General features: G+C 46.6%; 1 protein-coding gene across 1 annotated transcript in view; it reads left to right on the top strand.

The window, feature by feature from the left end:
- The window catches only part of rasa4 (RAS p21 protein activator 4), a 298,226-nt gene that overhangs the window by 257,458 nt on the left and 27,354 nt on the right, over positions 1-13,414 (top strand). Inside the window, exons 12-14 of the mRNA XM_038813851.1 lie at positions 865-977; positions 6,510-6,702; positions 8,552-8,689. Coding sequence (XP_038669779.1) covers positions 865-977; positions 6,510-6,702; positions 8,552-8,689 — 444 coding nt within the window. The remainder of the gene's footprint in view (positions 1-864; positions 978-6,509; positions 6,703-8,551; positions 8,690-13,414) is intronic.

Raw genomic sequence — 13,414 nt, forward strand, 5'->3', positions numbered from 1 at the left:
GGGGGGGGGGGTAGAGAGATCAGGACACCATTTAAAAATAGAGGGAGGAGATCCTCAGTGCAGAAAACAGGACTAAGTGCAGCCTCAGCCGCACGTTCCCCGCTGAGTCCCTTAATCTACCCGAAAGGCCGTTCGAGAGCGTGGTGTTTCTCGGCTGCCGGGTGTTGGGAACATTCGGCTAATTGCCCGTGCTATGGGACTCTGTTCCCACTCAAGTAGATCGTGCCCCATGTCATTTCCCCACTGGCACGAGGGTTGGTAACCAAAGGATACAGATTTAAGATAATTGGCAGAAAGAAAATCAGAAGGGAGATGAGGAGAAGATTCTTTTATGCAGCAAGGTTTTTTGAGATGGAACGCATTGCCTGAAAGGATGGTGGAAGCAGATTCAATGCAATAATAACTTTCAAAAGGGAGTTCTACATATACAAGAAAGGAAAGCTCCACAGGACTAGGCAGAAGGAGCTAGAGGGTGGGATGAATTGGATATGAAATGAAAATCGCTTATTGTCACGAGTAGGCTTCAATGAAGTTACTGTGAAAAGCCCCTAGTTGCCACATTCCGGCACCTGTCCGGGGAGGCTGATACGGGAATCAAACCGTACTGCTTGGTCTGCTTGGTCTGCTTTAAAAGCCAGCGGTTTAGCCTGGTGAGCTAAACCAGCCCCGGATATAGTGTATCCGATCCAGTTTAGTATCGTCTGTCTTGCAAATATTTGATATGGATGTGATGGGCCCAATGGCTCCGTCCTGTGCTGTCAGGGAAAAGGGGAGTCTAGGAAAAAGAGGAACTAAATTATCTTTATTATTGATGTGCTGCTGTCTCTGTTGTTGAATCATTTGCTTGTCTGTTAAATGCTGCAGGTGGCTGGGATGCAATACCTGCACAATATCCTCCGACCAACCATAAACCGAGTGTTTGAAGAGAAAAAGTATGTGGAGCTGGACCCAAATAAAGTGGAGTTCAGGGAAGCCGGGTAATGGTCAACCACTTGTTTTCACACCCGGTTAGCCGACTCAAGGGACCACCTTAAATACATGAAACATTTACCAGGTTTGACCGTGGGGGGACAATGGCATTTTGTAAAAATGGAGGATTCAGATGCGCTGCTCGGGTCTGGGTTCATTGAGAACTGGCAGCCGTGTTTTAAAAAGCTGTACTGTTCTCTGCAAGGCGCGTTCTCGCTCAGAGTTGCTGTGTTTGTCATTTTACCCTTGGGTACCTTCTCGGGGAGTTTATCTTTCCAAAATAACTCCATTTATAAAAATGTAACGAAAGCACAATAATCTGCTACAGGTAAGAAAGCCTGTGGAAGATTGCTGCAGCTGATACCTCCATTCATTGTCCCGTCTTGAACATTTTATCTATCAAATCTCAGTGCCTTCAATTTTGGCTTAAATTAAGTATCCTGCAAGTTCAATCTCTGTGGCTCTGTTCAGGCTACAACTCGACATTGACTGAACTAATCTTAATTTATTCCAGAGAAATCATTTTTTCCAAATCTAAGTTAGCCTTTTTTTTTGTAACAATCCTCTAAGCGTTCCTTCCAGTTGATGGCCTGCTCAGCAAAGCTCCCAGCATTCTTAAGATACCTGAATTCTTCAGCCAACCACTAGGGGGCACATTAGAGTGGGCCAAGATGACGATTCGTCCGTTTGTGCTCGATCATGTGGAAATGCCTGGGTTCTATTCAGTGCCAGTGCATTGCATTGAACTCAGTACGTGGGGCACCCCGTAACTTGGAGTCAAATTTTGGTGCCCCGCCTAATGAGTGTGCTCTCACATCCTGCGGGTCCATTCAATTTTGAAGAATTTATCCCTTCTTGGGTTTCCTATTTGCTTCCGTACTGTGAAAACCGGAATCCTGCCTATCCCCTCAGTCTTCATTTTCATCTTGTTCCTTAACCACAAACTCAGACAACCACCGTGCCACATTTTGAGGCTTATTGACACATTTTGTTCTACAGAAATCGTCTGGGGAAAACAGAGAGTTACAGTTAAAAGTTGTGTTCGAACGTAAAGTGTCTTCGCCCAAGTTTAAGCAGAAGGGCACTGAGGCGAGGTTTGGCTAAAATGCTGCCGAGTTTGGAGTTGCTGGGCCGCAGATTATCTGATCAGTAATTAAAATTAATGGTGAATAAATGCCTCATACCCACCATTTTGGGAGGTGTTGATCCCATGTGCTCATCGAGGATTGTCTGCCTTCAAACTTCCCCCCTTTGTGCTCTGTACACTGGGAGATTAAGAGAAAAAGGACAAGGGCAGTCAGAATTTTAAACCGAGAGCTGAAAAAAATCAAATGTTCACCAGAATATTAGAATGCAAGAGGGTAGTTAGAACTCACTTAAGTCAAACAAGATGATCCACTGTGTTGGGAAACATGGAGTATTTGTTGTTTTGTATTATTGTGCAAAGCCAATATTACTGATTGGCAGAAGTGGGTCCGATTACGCCTGATGCACTGTATGTTCACTTGCTGTGAACTAACCCAACTTGAAGATTTGCATTGGAGTTCATCTTATCAGCTTTTTCCTCATTCTGTCTTCATGGAGTGGTTCTAATATGTGTGAAAATCAAAGGGCAGGATTTTCCATCTCTTACAGAATATCTAAAGCAAAGCTTCAAATTTGACACAATTCATTACTGTAAAATATGAGATAAAAACAGAAAATGCTGGATAAACTCTGCAGATCCGGCAGAATCTGTGGACAGAGAAAGAAAGTTACCATTTCAAGACCGTTTGACTCTTCGTCAGAGCAAAAGAGAGGGAGAAATGTGATCGATTTTACAATGTTTAAGAAAGGGGGTGGAGCAAAGTGGAAGATTAGTGATTGGTGTGATAGGTCTCCTCTACATTGGGGAGTCTAAACGCAGACTGGGTGATCGTTGTGCGGAACACCTTCAATCATTCTGCAATCATGACCCCCAACCTACCTGTTGCTTGTCCTTCCACCTCACCACCTTGCCCATATATCCATCCTTGACCTGCTAAAGAGTCAAACTGACTCGAAACGTTAACTCGGTTTCTCTCTCCACAGATGCTGCTAGACCTGCTGAGTTTATCCAACTTTTTCAGTTTTGATTTCAGATCTCTAGCATCTGCAGTATTTTGCTTTTATTCTACTGCAAAATGTGTGTCCCTTTTATCCCCATTACCAGTGTACCAGTCATTGTGATTATGACCCCGGAAGTGTAGATAGAACATAGAACATAGAACAGTACAGCACAGAACAGGCCCTTCAGCCCTCGATGTTGTGCCGAGCAATGATCACCCTACTCAAACCCACGTATCCACCCTATACCCGTAACCCAACAACCTCCCCTTAACCTTACTTTTTAGGACACTACGGGCAATTTAGCGTGGCCAATCCACCTAACCCGCACATCTTTGGACTGATTTTAGTTTAGACGGGCAGCATGGTTGGCACAGGCTTGGAGGGCCGAAGGGCCTGTTCCTGTGCTGTACTTTTCTGTGTGTGAAGAAGGTCAAACCTAAACCAATTTGTGCCACACTATCCAGGGTTAACTCTTGTGCATGGCAGCGATATGACCCAACTCATTTCTTGTAGTACCCTTAATAACTGGGAGAGGGAGACCTGTTGCTCATGGATGAGTTCAGACACAGGTCACGAAGGTGGAAGCACAGCAGGCTATCCCACTATGCTGCACATTCTCACTTTACACTTCAACTGATGAATGAATTCTCAGCACCCTGTCTGTTGAGTCAGCGTGCCACTGTGTGGTGTGCGCTTTAATGAATTACCTCCCTTTGGCAGAGAGAAGAATAAACTGTGTGCACCATTGAGTGGAACTCATTGATGTATTATAGCAGGCTGGCTATATCCACCATTCTCTGATTTGATTTTGATTTGATTTATTATTGTCACATGTGTATACAGTGAAAAGTATTGTTTGTTGCATGCTGTACAAACAATGCATACCGTACATAGGGAAGGAAGGAGAGACTGCAGAATATAATGTCACAGTTATAGCAAAGTGTAGAGAAAAGATCAACTTAATGCGAGGTAGGTCCATTCAAAGGGCTGATGGCAGTAGGGAAGAAGCTGTTCTTGAGTCAGTTGGTACGTGACCTCAAACTTTGGTATCTTTTTCCTGACGGAAGAAGGTGGAAGAGAGTATGTCCAGGATGCGTGGGGTCCTTAATTATGCTGGCTGCCTTTCTGAGGCAGCGGGAATTATGTAGTGATATGCATCACTGTAAATACACAAGGGGTTAATGTAAATACATGTAGACAAGCTAGACACTAGAGGGGGCACCAGAGACATGACACAGACATTCAACCAATAGGCCAGTAAGATAGGACGCAACCAATGGGTATTCACGACACACACACAGGTGACACTACCACAGGGGGGGCATTACACCAACCCATATAAAAGGACACAGCACACATGATCTTCCTCTTTCCAGTCGAGACACTTAGTGATTCCACAGGGTTGATTGAAACACATCACACCCACCACGTGGATTGTAGCAGACTGGTTAGATAGTCTGAGTAGCTGTAGCAGGATTAACAGGAGAGTTGAATCCAAGTAAGAGAATCGTTAACAGTTTAATAAATGTGTTAAAGCTATCTCCAAGTCTGAACCTTCCTTTGTCAGAGTGCACATCAAGGAAGCATCTTATGCGACGTCAAGAGCATAATAAAATAAATTATAAATAGAGTCAATGGATGGGAGGCTGGTTTGCGTGATGGACTGGGCTATATTCACGACCTTTTGCAGTTTCCTGCGGTCTTGGGCAGAGCAGGCTCCATACCAAGCTGTGATACAAGAAGAAGGAATGCTTTCTATGGTGCATCTGTAGAAGTTGGTGAGGATCGTAGCTGACATGCCAAATTTCCTGTATTCTCACTCTCTTTCAAACTGCCTTGTGTTTCCTCTTTCCTTCTTCCGTTCCTTTTCTTTTGCGCGTCCTTTCTCTCCTTATCTTCTTACGCTGTCTTCACATCTCGAATGATGTCGTCGGATAAAGAGAGGGAGAATGAGAGCGCAGAAGAGAGCAAGTAGACAAATTGTGTGACCACTGCGACCACTGCGACAAGCTAGAGTGTATGACGGCCCACAACCTTGACAGGCCCCACAATTCGCTTCAGGCGAATTATCAATAAACACACAGACAAGACGCTAGGAGATTGTTCTTTCCTCAAAACTGTTTCCACAAGGACACGTGTAAATACATTCAGTGTGAGGTTGGAAGAACAAGTTAAAGTGAGAGAGATACTTCACATCAAAGACTGTTTTTCTTTATGGAGGTGATGTCCATTATGGGATGGCTCAAGTTTTAAATCAGAATGATCGGGCCTAATAGATGGGCCGAAAGGCCTGCTCCTATTTCTTATCATCTTAAACCTGTAGGTGCCCCCTTTGATCACATTAATGGAAGTTGTTCTACTGCATTTGTGATGCAGATACCATGCTTTTGTCCCAATTCCAGGATCTTGTCCCCGTTGATAGAGTGTGGAAGGTTATCAGCGCAAGAAACCTGCAAGTAATCATAAAATCATAGAACGTTTACTGCACAGAAAGAGGCTACTTGGCGTATTGCATCTCCACCAGCCAAAAAACCCAGCTACTAATTCCAGTAATGTTGGCTTTTGGGATGTGTTTAAGGGAAAACTAGATTGGTACCATGGAACCAGTACAGCACATAAGGCAGTAAAAAAGCCTAACATGTCCATGCATCTCCCCTCTAATCCTTCTACCAATCACTAGAAATCTATGTCCCCTAGTCACTGACTGCTCTTCAAAAGGAAAATGGATCCTTCCCATCCACTCTATCTAGGCCCCTCACAACTTTGTACCCCTCAATCAAATCTCCCCTCAGCCTCTCTATGCCAAGGAGAACAACCCCGCCCTATCCAATCTTTCCTCACAGCTGCAATTTTCCCACCCTGGCAACATCCTCGTAAATCTCTTCTTTAACCTCATTAATTACATCCTTTCCGCATTGAGGTGACCAGAACTGGACACAATACTCAATTTTGGCCTAATTCGTGTTGTTTGGAATTCCAGTATAAAATCCCTGCTGTTGTGTTCTGTGCCTCAGTCATCATTTATTTTATTTCTTTTAATAAATTTAGAGTACCCATTTATTTTTTTCCAATTAAGGGGCAATTTAGTGTGGCCAATCCACCTAACCAGCACATCTTTGGGTTGTGGGGGTGAAACCCACGCAGACAAGAGGAGAATGTGCAAACTCCACACGGACAGTGACCCAGGGCCGGGATTCGGACCCGGATCCTCAGCGCCGCAGTCCCAGTGCTAACCACTGCGCCACATGCCGCCCTTCACTCATCATTTATGAAGCTGCCGCATATGGGCAAGAGGTGCTGGGACAACCAGTTGGAAGAAAGATAGGCACCACAGAAGGGCAGTGAATCACTCATCATTTATTCTCTGTGACAGTTTCCACTCCCCGAGATGTTACCACAATGTGCCACGATGACAGTAGTGTATATCATATCTGAAAACATCCTCATTTCAGTTGTTCAGGGCTCCATCGGTGTCAGACGGAGGCGGACATTATTCAGCAGAGTGCACAGTTTCTGCAGTCCTACCTGACAGAGCTTGTCAACGTCATCGTGAAGTCGGTGGAACAGTGTCCTTCTATGATCAGAGCCACCTTCAGACAGCTCTATAAAAGTGTGGAGGAGAGATTCCCCCAGGATCTCTACAAGGTGTGTACTGCAGTAATTTCCTTGGGTTCAGCAGCTTTCTCAACATTCTTGTGTCTGCTGAGGTCGCTGGACCTCCCCGTGCACAGATGTAAAAAACACTCGGGTCTGAAATAAAAACAAAAAATGCACAGCAACCCATCAGTCTGAGAAAGAACAAAGAACAATACAACACAGGAACAGGCCCTTCGGCCCTCCAAGCCTGTACCAGTCATGATACCAACCTTGGCCAAAACCCTCAGCACTTCCTTGTGCCGTATCCCTCTATAGCCATCCTATCCACGTATTTGTCAAGATGCCTTTTGAACACCGTTAATGTATCTGCTTCCACAGCTTTCTCTGGCAACGCATTACAGGCACTCACCTCCCTCTGTGTAAAAAACTGCCTCGCACATCTCCTCTAAACTTTGCCTCACGGACCTTAAACTTGTGCCCCCTAGTGACTGGCCCAGCCACCCTGGGAAAGAGTGCCTGCCCATCCACTCTATTCATGCCCCTCATAATCTTGTAGACCTCTATCAGGTCACCCCTCAACCTCCGTCTTTCTAATGAAAGCAGGCCAAGACTATTCAGCCTGTCCCCATAGCTAACACCCTCCAGCCCAGACAACATCCTGGTAAATCTCCTCTGCACCCTCTCCAAAGCCTCTACATCCTTCTGGTAGTGTGGCGACCAGAATTGTGCACAAGGTTCATGTTGAATTCTAACAGAGACCTCAAAAAGCGATGATGGAGGCAAAACAAAAAGGTTTAATTTCACACACGAGATACAAACTCTACTCCCCGAAGGGTTCCCCAGCCCACATCAGGGTCAGGGTTTTTATATCTGCCAGGCTTCCCTTGTTAAAGGAGAGTCCCGTCCCCTTAATGGGGAATTTCATATTCTGTCGAGGTCGCGGGGAACACCCCATGACCCCCGTGAGGGTTATAACAGTTAATATATGACCTTTTATCTAAAATAGTTAATGCTGAGTGATCTACTATGTGGTTAAAACCGTTACTGTTTATATTGTATGCATGGATGTATTTTAATGAATTCCAGTCAATTTTATTTCTTTGATACATCCCTGCACTTCTTTGAGAGGTTGGAGCCTCTTTTCACTCATATAACAGAGAACCTTGGAGAACGTGATTGTTGGCCCATGTACTATGGTGGACACGATGTCTTGTGGCACAGCGGATAGCGTCCCTGCTAATGGGCCAGAAACTCCGGGTTCAAGTCCCACTCCGGGACATGATGACCATGGAAGGTGCATTCATAATGGTCAAGCAGATTGATTATCAGCCTGAAAATCCTTCCAATATGCCTGCTAGCAGGTGGTAAGAGCGGCAGAGTTTCTGGTCAAACATACTTCCGACGGCAACAGCAAACTGCTGCTGTACTTTGCCAAGGATAATAATGGACCAATCCAGGGGAAGTCCATGGTTGCCAACGCCCTCTTAAGGAATGGAGGCGGAGTAATCTCATAGTGAAAACACTCAGAATACACATACCATTTCCTTCCAATTTCATAGCCTTCAGTACTAACAAATTCTGTATAATGTGTAGATTCTCATTAAAAAAACACGAAGGCTGTAAATTAAAACCAAATATGTAGTGGAACAAGGACTCCAGCTGTGCTAATGATCCTTGCAGTGGTTAAACTCAGTGCCTTGTGTTGCGCAGCAAGTTATGATCTGGATTTTGCTTGGTGAAAACAGCATCATTAGTGACTTTTAATGAGGAGTTGGATATATATTTAGAAAGGAGGAGATTTGCAAGATTTTAGGGCAAATTGGAGAGCTTGTTCAAAGAGCCAGTGGAACTGGAGATGTTGCGCTTTGATTAATCATTCCTGTTCCTCTCTGTACAGAACATCAAGTACATCGCAGTCACCAGCTTCCTGTGTTTACGCTTCTTCTCACCGGCCATCATGTCTCCCAAGCTCTTCTATCTCTGCCCCAAACACGCAGATGCACGGACCAGCAGGACGTTGCTGCTTCTGGCCAAGGTAAACTGTCCTGGGAGTGGAGGGTTGGACAATGTGCAATATGAATTAGCCACTTTCACTTATTCCTAATTTGAATTGTTACTGTGTCCCTGCTGGAAAGAATCTGGTTTTGCTTTCCTTCCATGCATGCTCACAAGGTAATGTAGGTGAAAATGGCATAACGGTTAGAAAATCTCGACTCGTGTGTTCCCAGTGAGTGTCAGTTCCTACTAGGAGCAGGGGACCAACCTCTGAAACTCCAGCGTAGAGCCAGGAGTTTCCTCACTGATTCCATCAAATAATCAGCTTTACCTGGGCAGATCCAATCAGATAATGGAAAGAATTGAAAGACATTAGGTGTAAATGATTTATGGTCCCACCAGCATGGTGCCCAAGTATTTGTTGTCTTTTGAATCCATCCAAGAAGTAATTCATGGGAGTGTTTATTTTCAGGTTTATGCTAATGAGTTTGTGGGGCAGTGTGGGCTCCCTTTCACCTTGACCACATGGGTACACTATTGGGCAGATATGGAGCTCAATAAAGCAGAAAGACAAAGACCTTAATCTTGAAACCTGTAGTGCTTGTCAACTTACAAACACTCTGATTTATCTGCCACCACATGTAAAAGGTTAAATGAAAAGAATAGTGTGCACTGCTGCTTCATGGCGCCAAGGACCCGGGTTCAATCCTGGCCCAGGGTCACTGTCCGTTTGGAGTTTGTACATTCTCCCCATGTTTGCGTGGGCCTCATCCCCACAACCCAAAGATGTGCAGGGCAGGTGGATTGACCACGCTAAATTGCCCCTTAATTTAAAAAAAAGAAACGAGTGGTGTCGGTATTATCTGAGATGCAATAGGAAGCCAATATTCTTCCCCGTTACAGACTCTCAGGCACCAGCTCTGAACTCAACTCAGCAAATGATGGATTAAGAACACTTGGAAATCCATTATGCCAGTGCTTCCCAATTATTTGCCTTGTGTGACCACATTTTAGTGCCTCGGACTTTGTGTGACTCCAGAGTTGTTGAGCAGGTGGGCAGAATAAAACAAGACAGTAGGATAGTAACCTTTATTTCTATATTTTTAAAACGCCAAAATAAAACAAAACAGTCAGATAGTAACCTTCATGATTATATTATTGAAGTGCCAAAATAAAACGAAACAGCAGGGTAGTAACCTTCACGACTGTATTATTAAAATGTCAATATAAAGCAAAACAGCAGGATAAAAGGCTTGCCGCAGGAGGTAGAAGCTCTGCTAAGGAATTTGTCCATGATGTGACCAGCAAGTTGCTGATAACCATCAAAATGGCTCTCAGCTTGTTCAGCTGCAGATTACAAGTGCACCGCGCCAGTGAGGAGTTCAGGGGTTTTATACACTCAGAGGCAACTTCATGGTTCTACCCTCTTACCCCAGCACTCTAATTACAGCATTCCCTCCCTTCCTCGCTTACTGTTCCTTCAATCGCAATTCCCGTTGAGGGTGTCTTTGGGAAATCGAGTCACTCCCAGGGAGCTCTGAGCCGGGAAAAACGAACATCAGATGTGCGCATCATGGGACTTTGGAGCCGGTCCCAGGGTAGAGTCTCTGCTCCATGGCTGCCATTACAAGCTCGGACCTTGCAACATCAAAATCTCATTGAGCAATCCCACTGGGGTTTGCAACCCAAGGTTTGGGAACCCCTGCGTTATGAATACACTGGAGCTACATTGTTTTAATCAGTTCAAAGGTGGAAGGGTAAATTCTATTCTGCCAGGAAGTATTGTGGATCAGAAATAAAACAGCAAAATGCTGGATTAACTCAACAGATCTAGCAGCATGTGTGGAGAGTGAAAGAGTGAAACAGAATTAACCTTTCGAGTCCTTATGACTCTTCTTCGGAATGGATTATATAGTTGGAGAGAGGGGTGGAGAAGGGGGCGCAAAATAGAAGATCCGGGATAGGTGGGAGCTCAGGAGAGATTGACAATGATGTCACGGACACAGGACAAAGGGAGTGTTAAAGACAAAAGAAGGTGCTGGTAGTGCATAAAGGTAAGATAGCAGAATGTGTTAATAGCAGAACAAAGGTCAGCGCTCTGTGAAAGCAAAATAAGTTGCAGGTGGCCCTATGGAGGCGGGAGGTGGGGGGCAAAAAACAATGTGGAGGCAAGAGTTCATGGTCTGAAGCTGTGAAACTCAATGTTAAGTCCAAAAGGCTGTAAAGTTGTCAAGTGCCGAATCAGAAGATGAGGTGCTCTTCCTCCAGTTTGTGTTGATACTATAAAGTCCGGAAAGGAATCCACGCTGAGCTGAACAGGTTGAGTCAAAGGAAAAAGGTTTAATGCAACAGAACAAGAGGACAGAGAAGTTACTGTACTACAGGGGCCAGCTCACAGTTCATGGCCCTCCGGTTTTATACAGGGTGTAGAAGGGTGCACCGCCCTGCCCCTCAGTGGGGGAGTGTGTATTCTCCCGAGTTCCTTTGGGAATATTAATCCCCCAGTCTCATAAGTGTCCCATGACCCGCTTAACCCCAGGCTATGACAGTTGGGCTTCGCTGGAACATTGCAGAAGGCCTACTACAGAAATATGAGCATGGGAGCAAGATGGTGAGTTACAATGCCAAGCGACAGGAAGGTCTGGGTCATAATTGCGGACCGATAGATGGTATTGTTCAAAACGGTCACCCAGTCTGCTTTTAGTTCTGTGATGGCAACTTGCATTTCTAGAGCATCTTCTACTAAAAAAAAAACTGTTTTATCCCAAAGCCAATAAGCAGGGGAGACAAGACAAATCCTTAATCCATCTCAATGTTTGCTCCAGAAATCAATTCAAATTGAACCCAATTCATGGTCTACACAAAAGACACATATAAGATCCAAGCTGACAAGGAAAGACCTTGGGTGCGATTCTCCGCTCCAACGCCGGGTTCTGGCACCCCCCGCGATTCTCCCCCCCCCCGCCGAAAATGGCGTGTCGCATTTTGCGACACGCCGCTCGGAGAATCGCGGGCCGCCGTTTTTCATGGCAACCTGCGATTCTCCGACCCGGATGGGCCGAGTGGCTTGCCGTTCCCGACCGGTTCACGCCGGCGGCAACCACACCTGGTCGCTGCCGGCGTGAAAATGGCGCCAAAAGCTGTTTTGTGGCTTGTGGAGGGCAGAGAGGGGAGTGAGCACCACGACCGTGCTCGGGAGGGAACTGGCCCACGATCGGTGCCCACCGATCGTCGGGCCGGTGTCTCAAAGGGACGCACTCTTTCCCCTCCGCCGCCCCGCAAGATCAAGCCGCCACATCTTGCGGGGCAGTGGAGGGGAAGACAGCAACCGTGCATGCGCGGGTTTGAACCGTCAGCCGGCGTGACGTCAGCCGCGCATGCGCGGGTTGGAGCCGGCCAACCTGCGCATGCGCGGCTGACGTCATTAGGCGCGCCGGCCGCGTCATTCTCAGCGCACCGGGCCTTGACGCCAGCGACAAGGCCCCACGGCCGAGATTTATGTCACGGCCCTCCTAGCCCCCCGGGGGGGGGGGGGGGGGGGGGGGGTGTGGCGAGGAGGCGGGGGGGGTGGGGGCGAGGAGTGGCCTCCGACGCCGTCGTGAACCTCTCCGGGTTTCACGACGGCATCGGGCCTTGCGGAGAATTCCGCCCAGTGCACCCCATTATGGGCTTGATCTCAGCCAAAATGGCGAGAAGTGATTCTAGAGCATCGTTAACATAATAAAATGCCCCAAGTGTTTCTGAAGCATGTAAACAGCAAAAAAAATCAATGAAAATGAGCCAAAGAGGCAGACTTTAGAATGGGTGCCCTGAAGCCTGGTCAATGCAATAGGTGGTAAAGAGGACACAAATGAGCAGGAGAGGTGGAGAGGGAATTCCAGGGTTTGGGGCCTAGACAACTGAAGGTGCAGCCACCAATGATGGAGCGATTAAAATCGAGGATGCACGAGAGGCCAGGATTGGAGTAGCCAAGAGTAGCTCAGAGTGTTATAAGACCGGAGAAGATTACAAAGAGCAGGGCAAGCTGATTTGTTAACAAGGGTGAGAATTTTAAAAACAAGGCTCCTGGGGACCAGGAGCTAATAGAACATAGAACAGTACAGCACAGAACAGGCCCTTCGGCCCTCAATGTTGTGCCGAGCCATGATCACCCTACTCAAACCCACGTATCCACCCTATACCCGTAACCCAACAACCCCCCCCCACCTCTTAACCTTACATTTTAGGACACTACGGGTAATTTAGCATGGCCAATCCACCTAACCCGCACATCTTTGGACTGGGAGGAAACCGGAGCACCCGGAGGAAACCCACGCACACACGGGGAGGACGTGCAGACTCCACACAGACAGTGACCCAGCCGGGAATCGAACCTGGGACCCTGGAGCTGTGAAGCATTTATGCTAACCACCATGCTACCGTGCTGCCCACTGATCAATGTAGATCAATGAACACTGGTAATCAGTGAACAGGACTTCATAGAATTTACAGTGCAGACAGAGGCCATTCGGCCCATCGAGTCTGCACTGGCCCTTGGAAAGAGCACCCCACTTAAGCCCACACCTCCACTCTATCCCCATAACCCGGTAACCCCACCTAACTTTTCTGGACACTAAGGGCAATTTTATCATGACCAATCCACTTAACCTGCACGTCTTTGAACTGTGGGAGGAAACCGCAGCACTGGGAGGAAACCCACGCAGACACTGGGAGAATGTGCAGACTCCGCACAGACAGTGACCCAAGCTGGGAATCGAACCTGGTA

The sequence above is a fragment of the Scyliorhinus canicula genome, chromosome 12 (assembly GCF_902713615.1).
Source record: "Scyliorhinus canicula chromosome 12, sScyCan1.1, whole genome shotgun sequence".
NCBI classification, from domain to species: domain Eukaryota; kingdom Metazoa; phylum Chordata; class Chondrichthyes; order Carcharhiniformes; family Scyliorhinidae; genus Scyliorhinus; species Scyliorhinus canicula.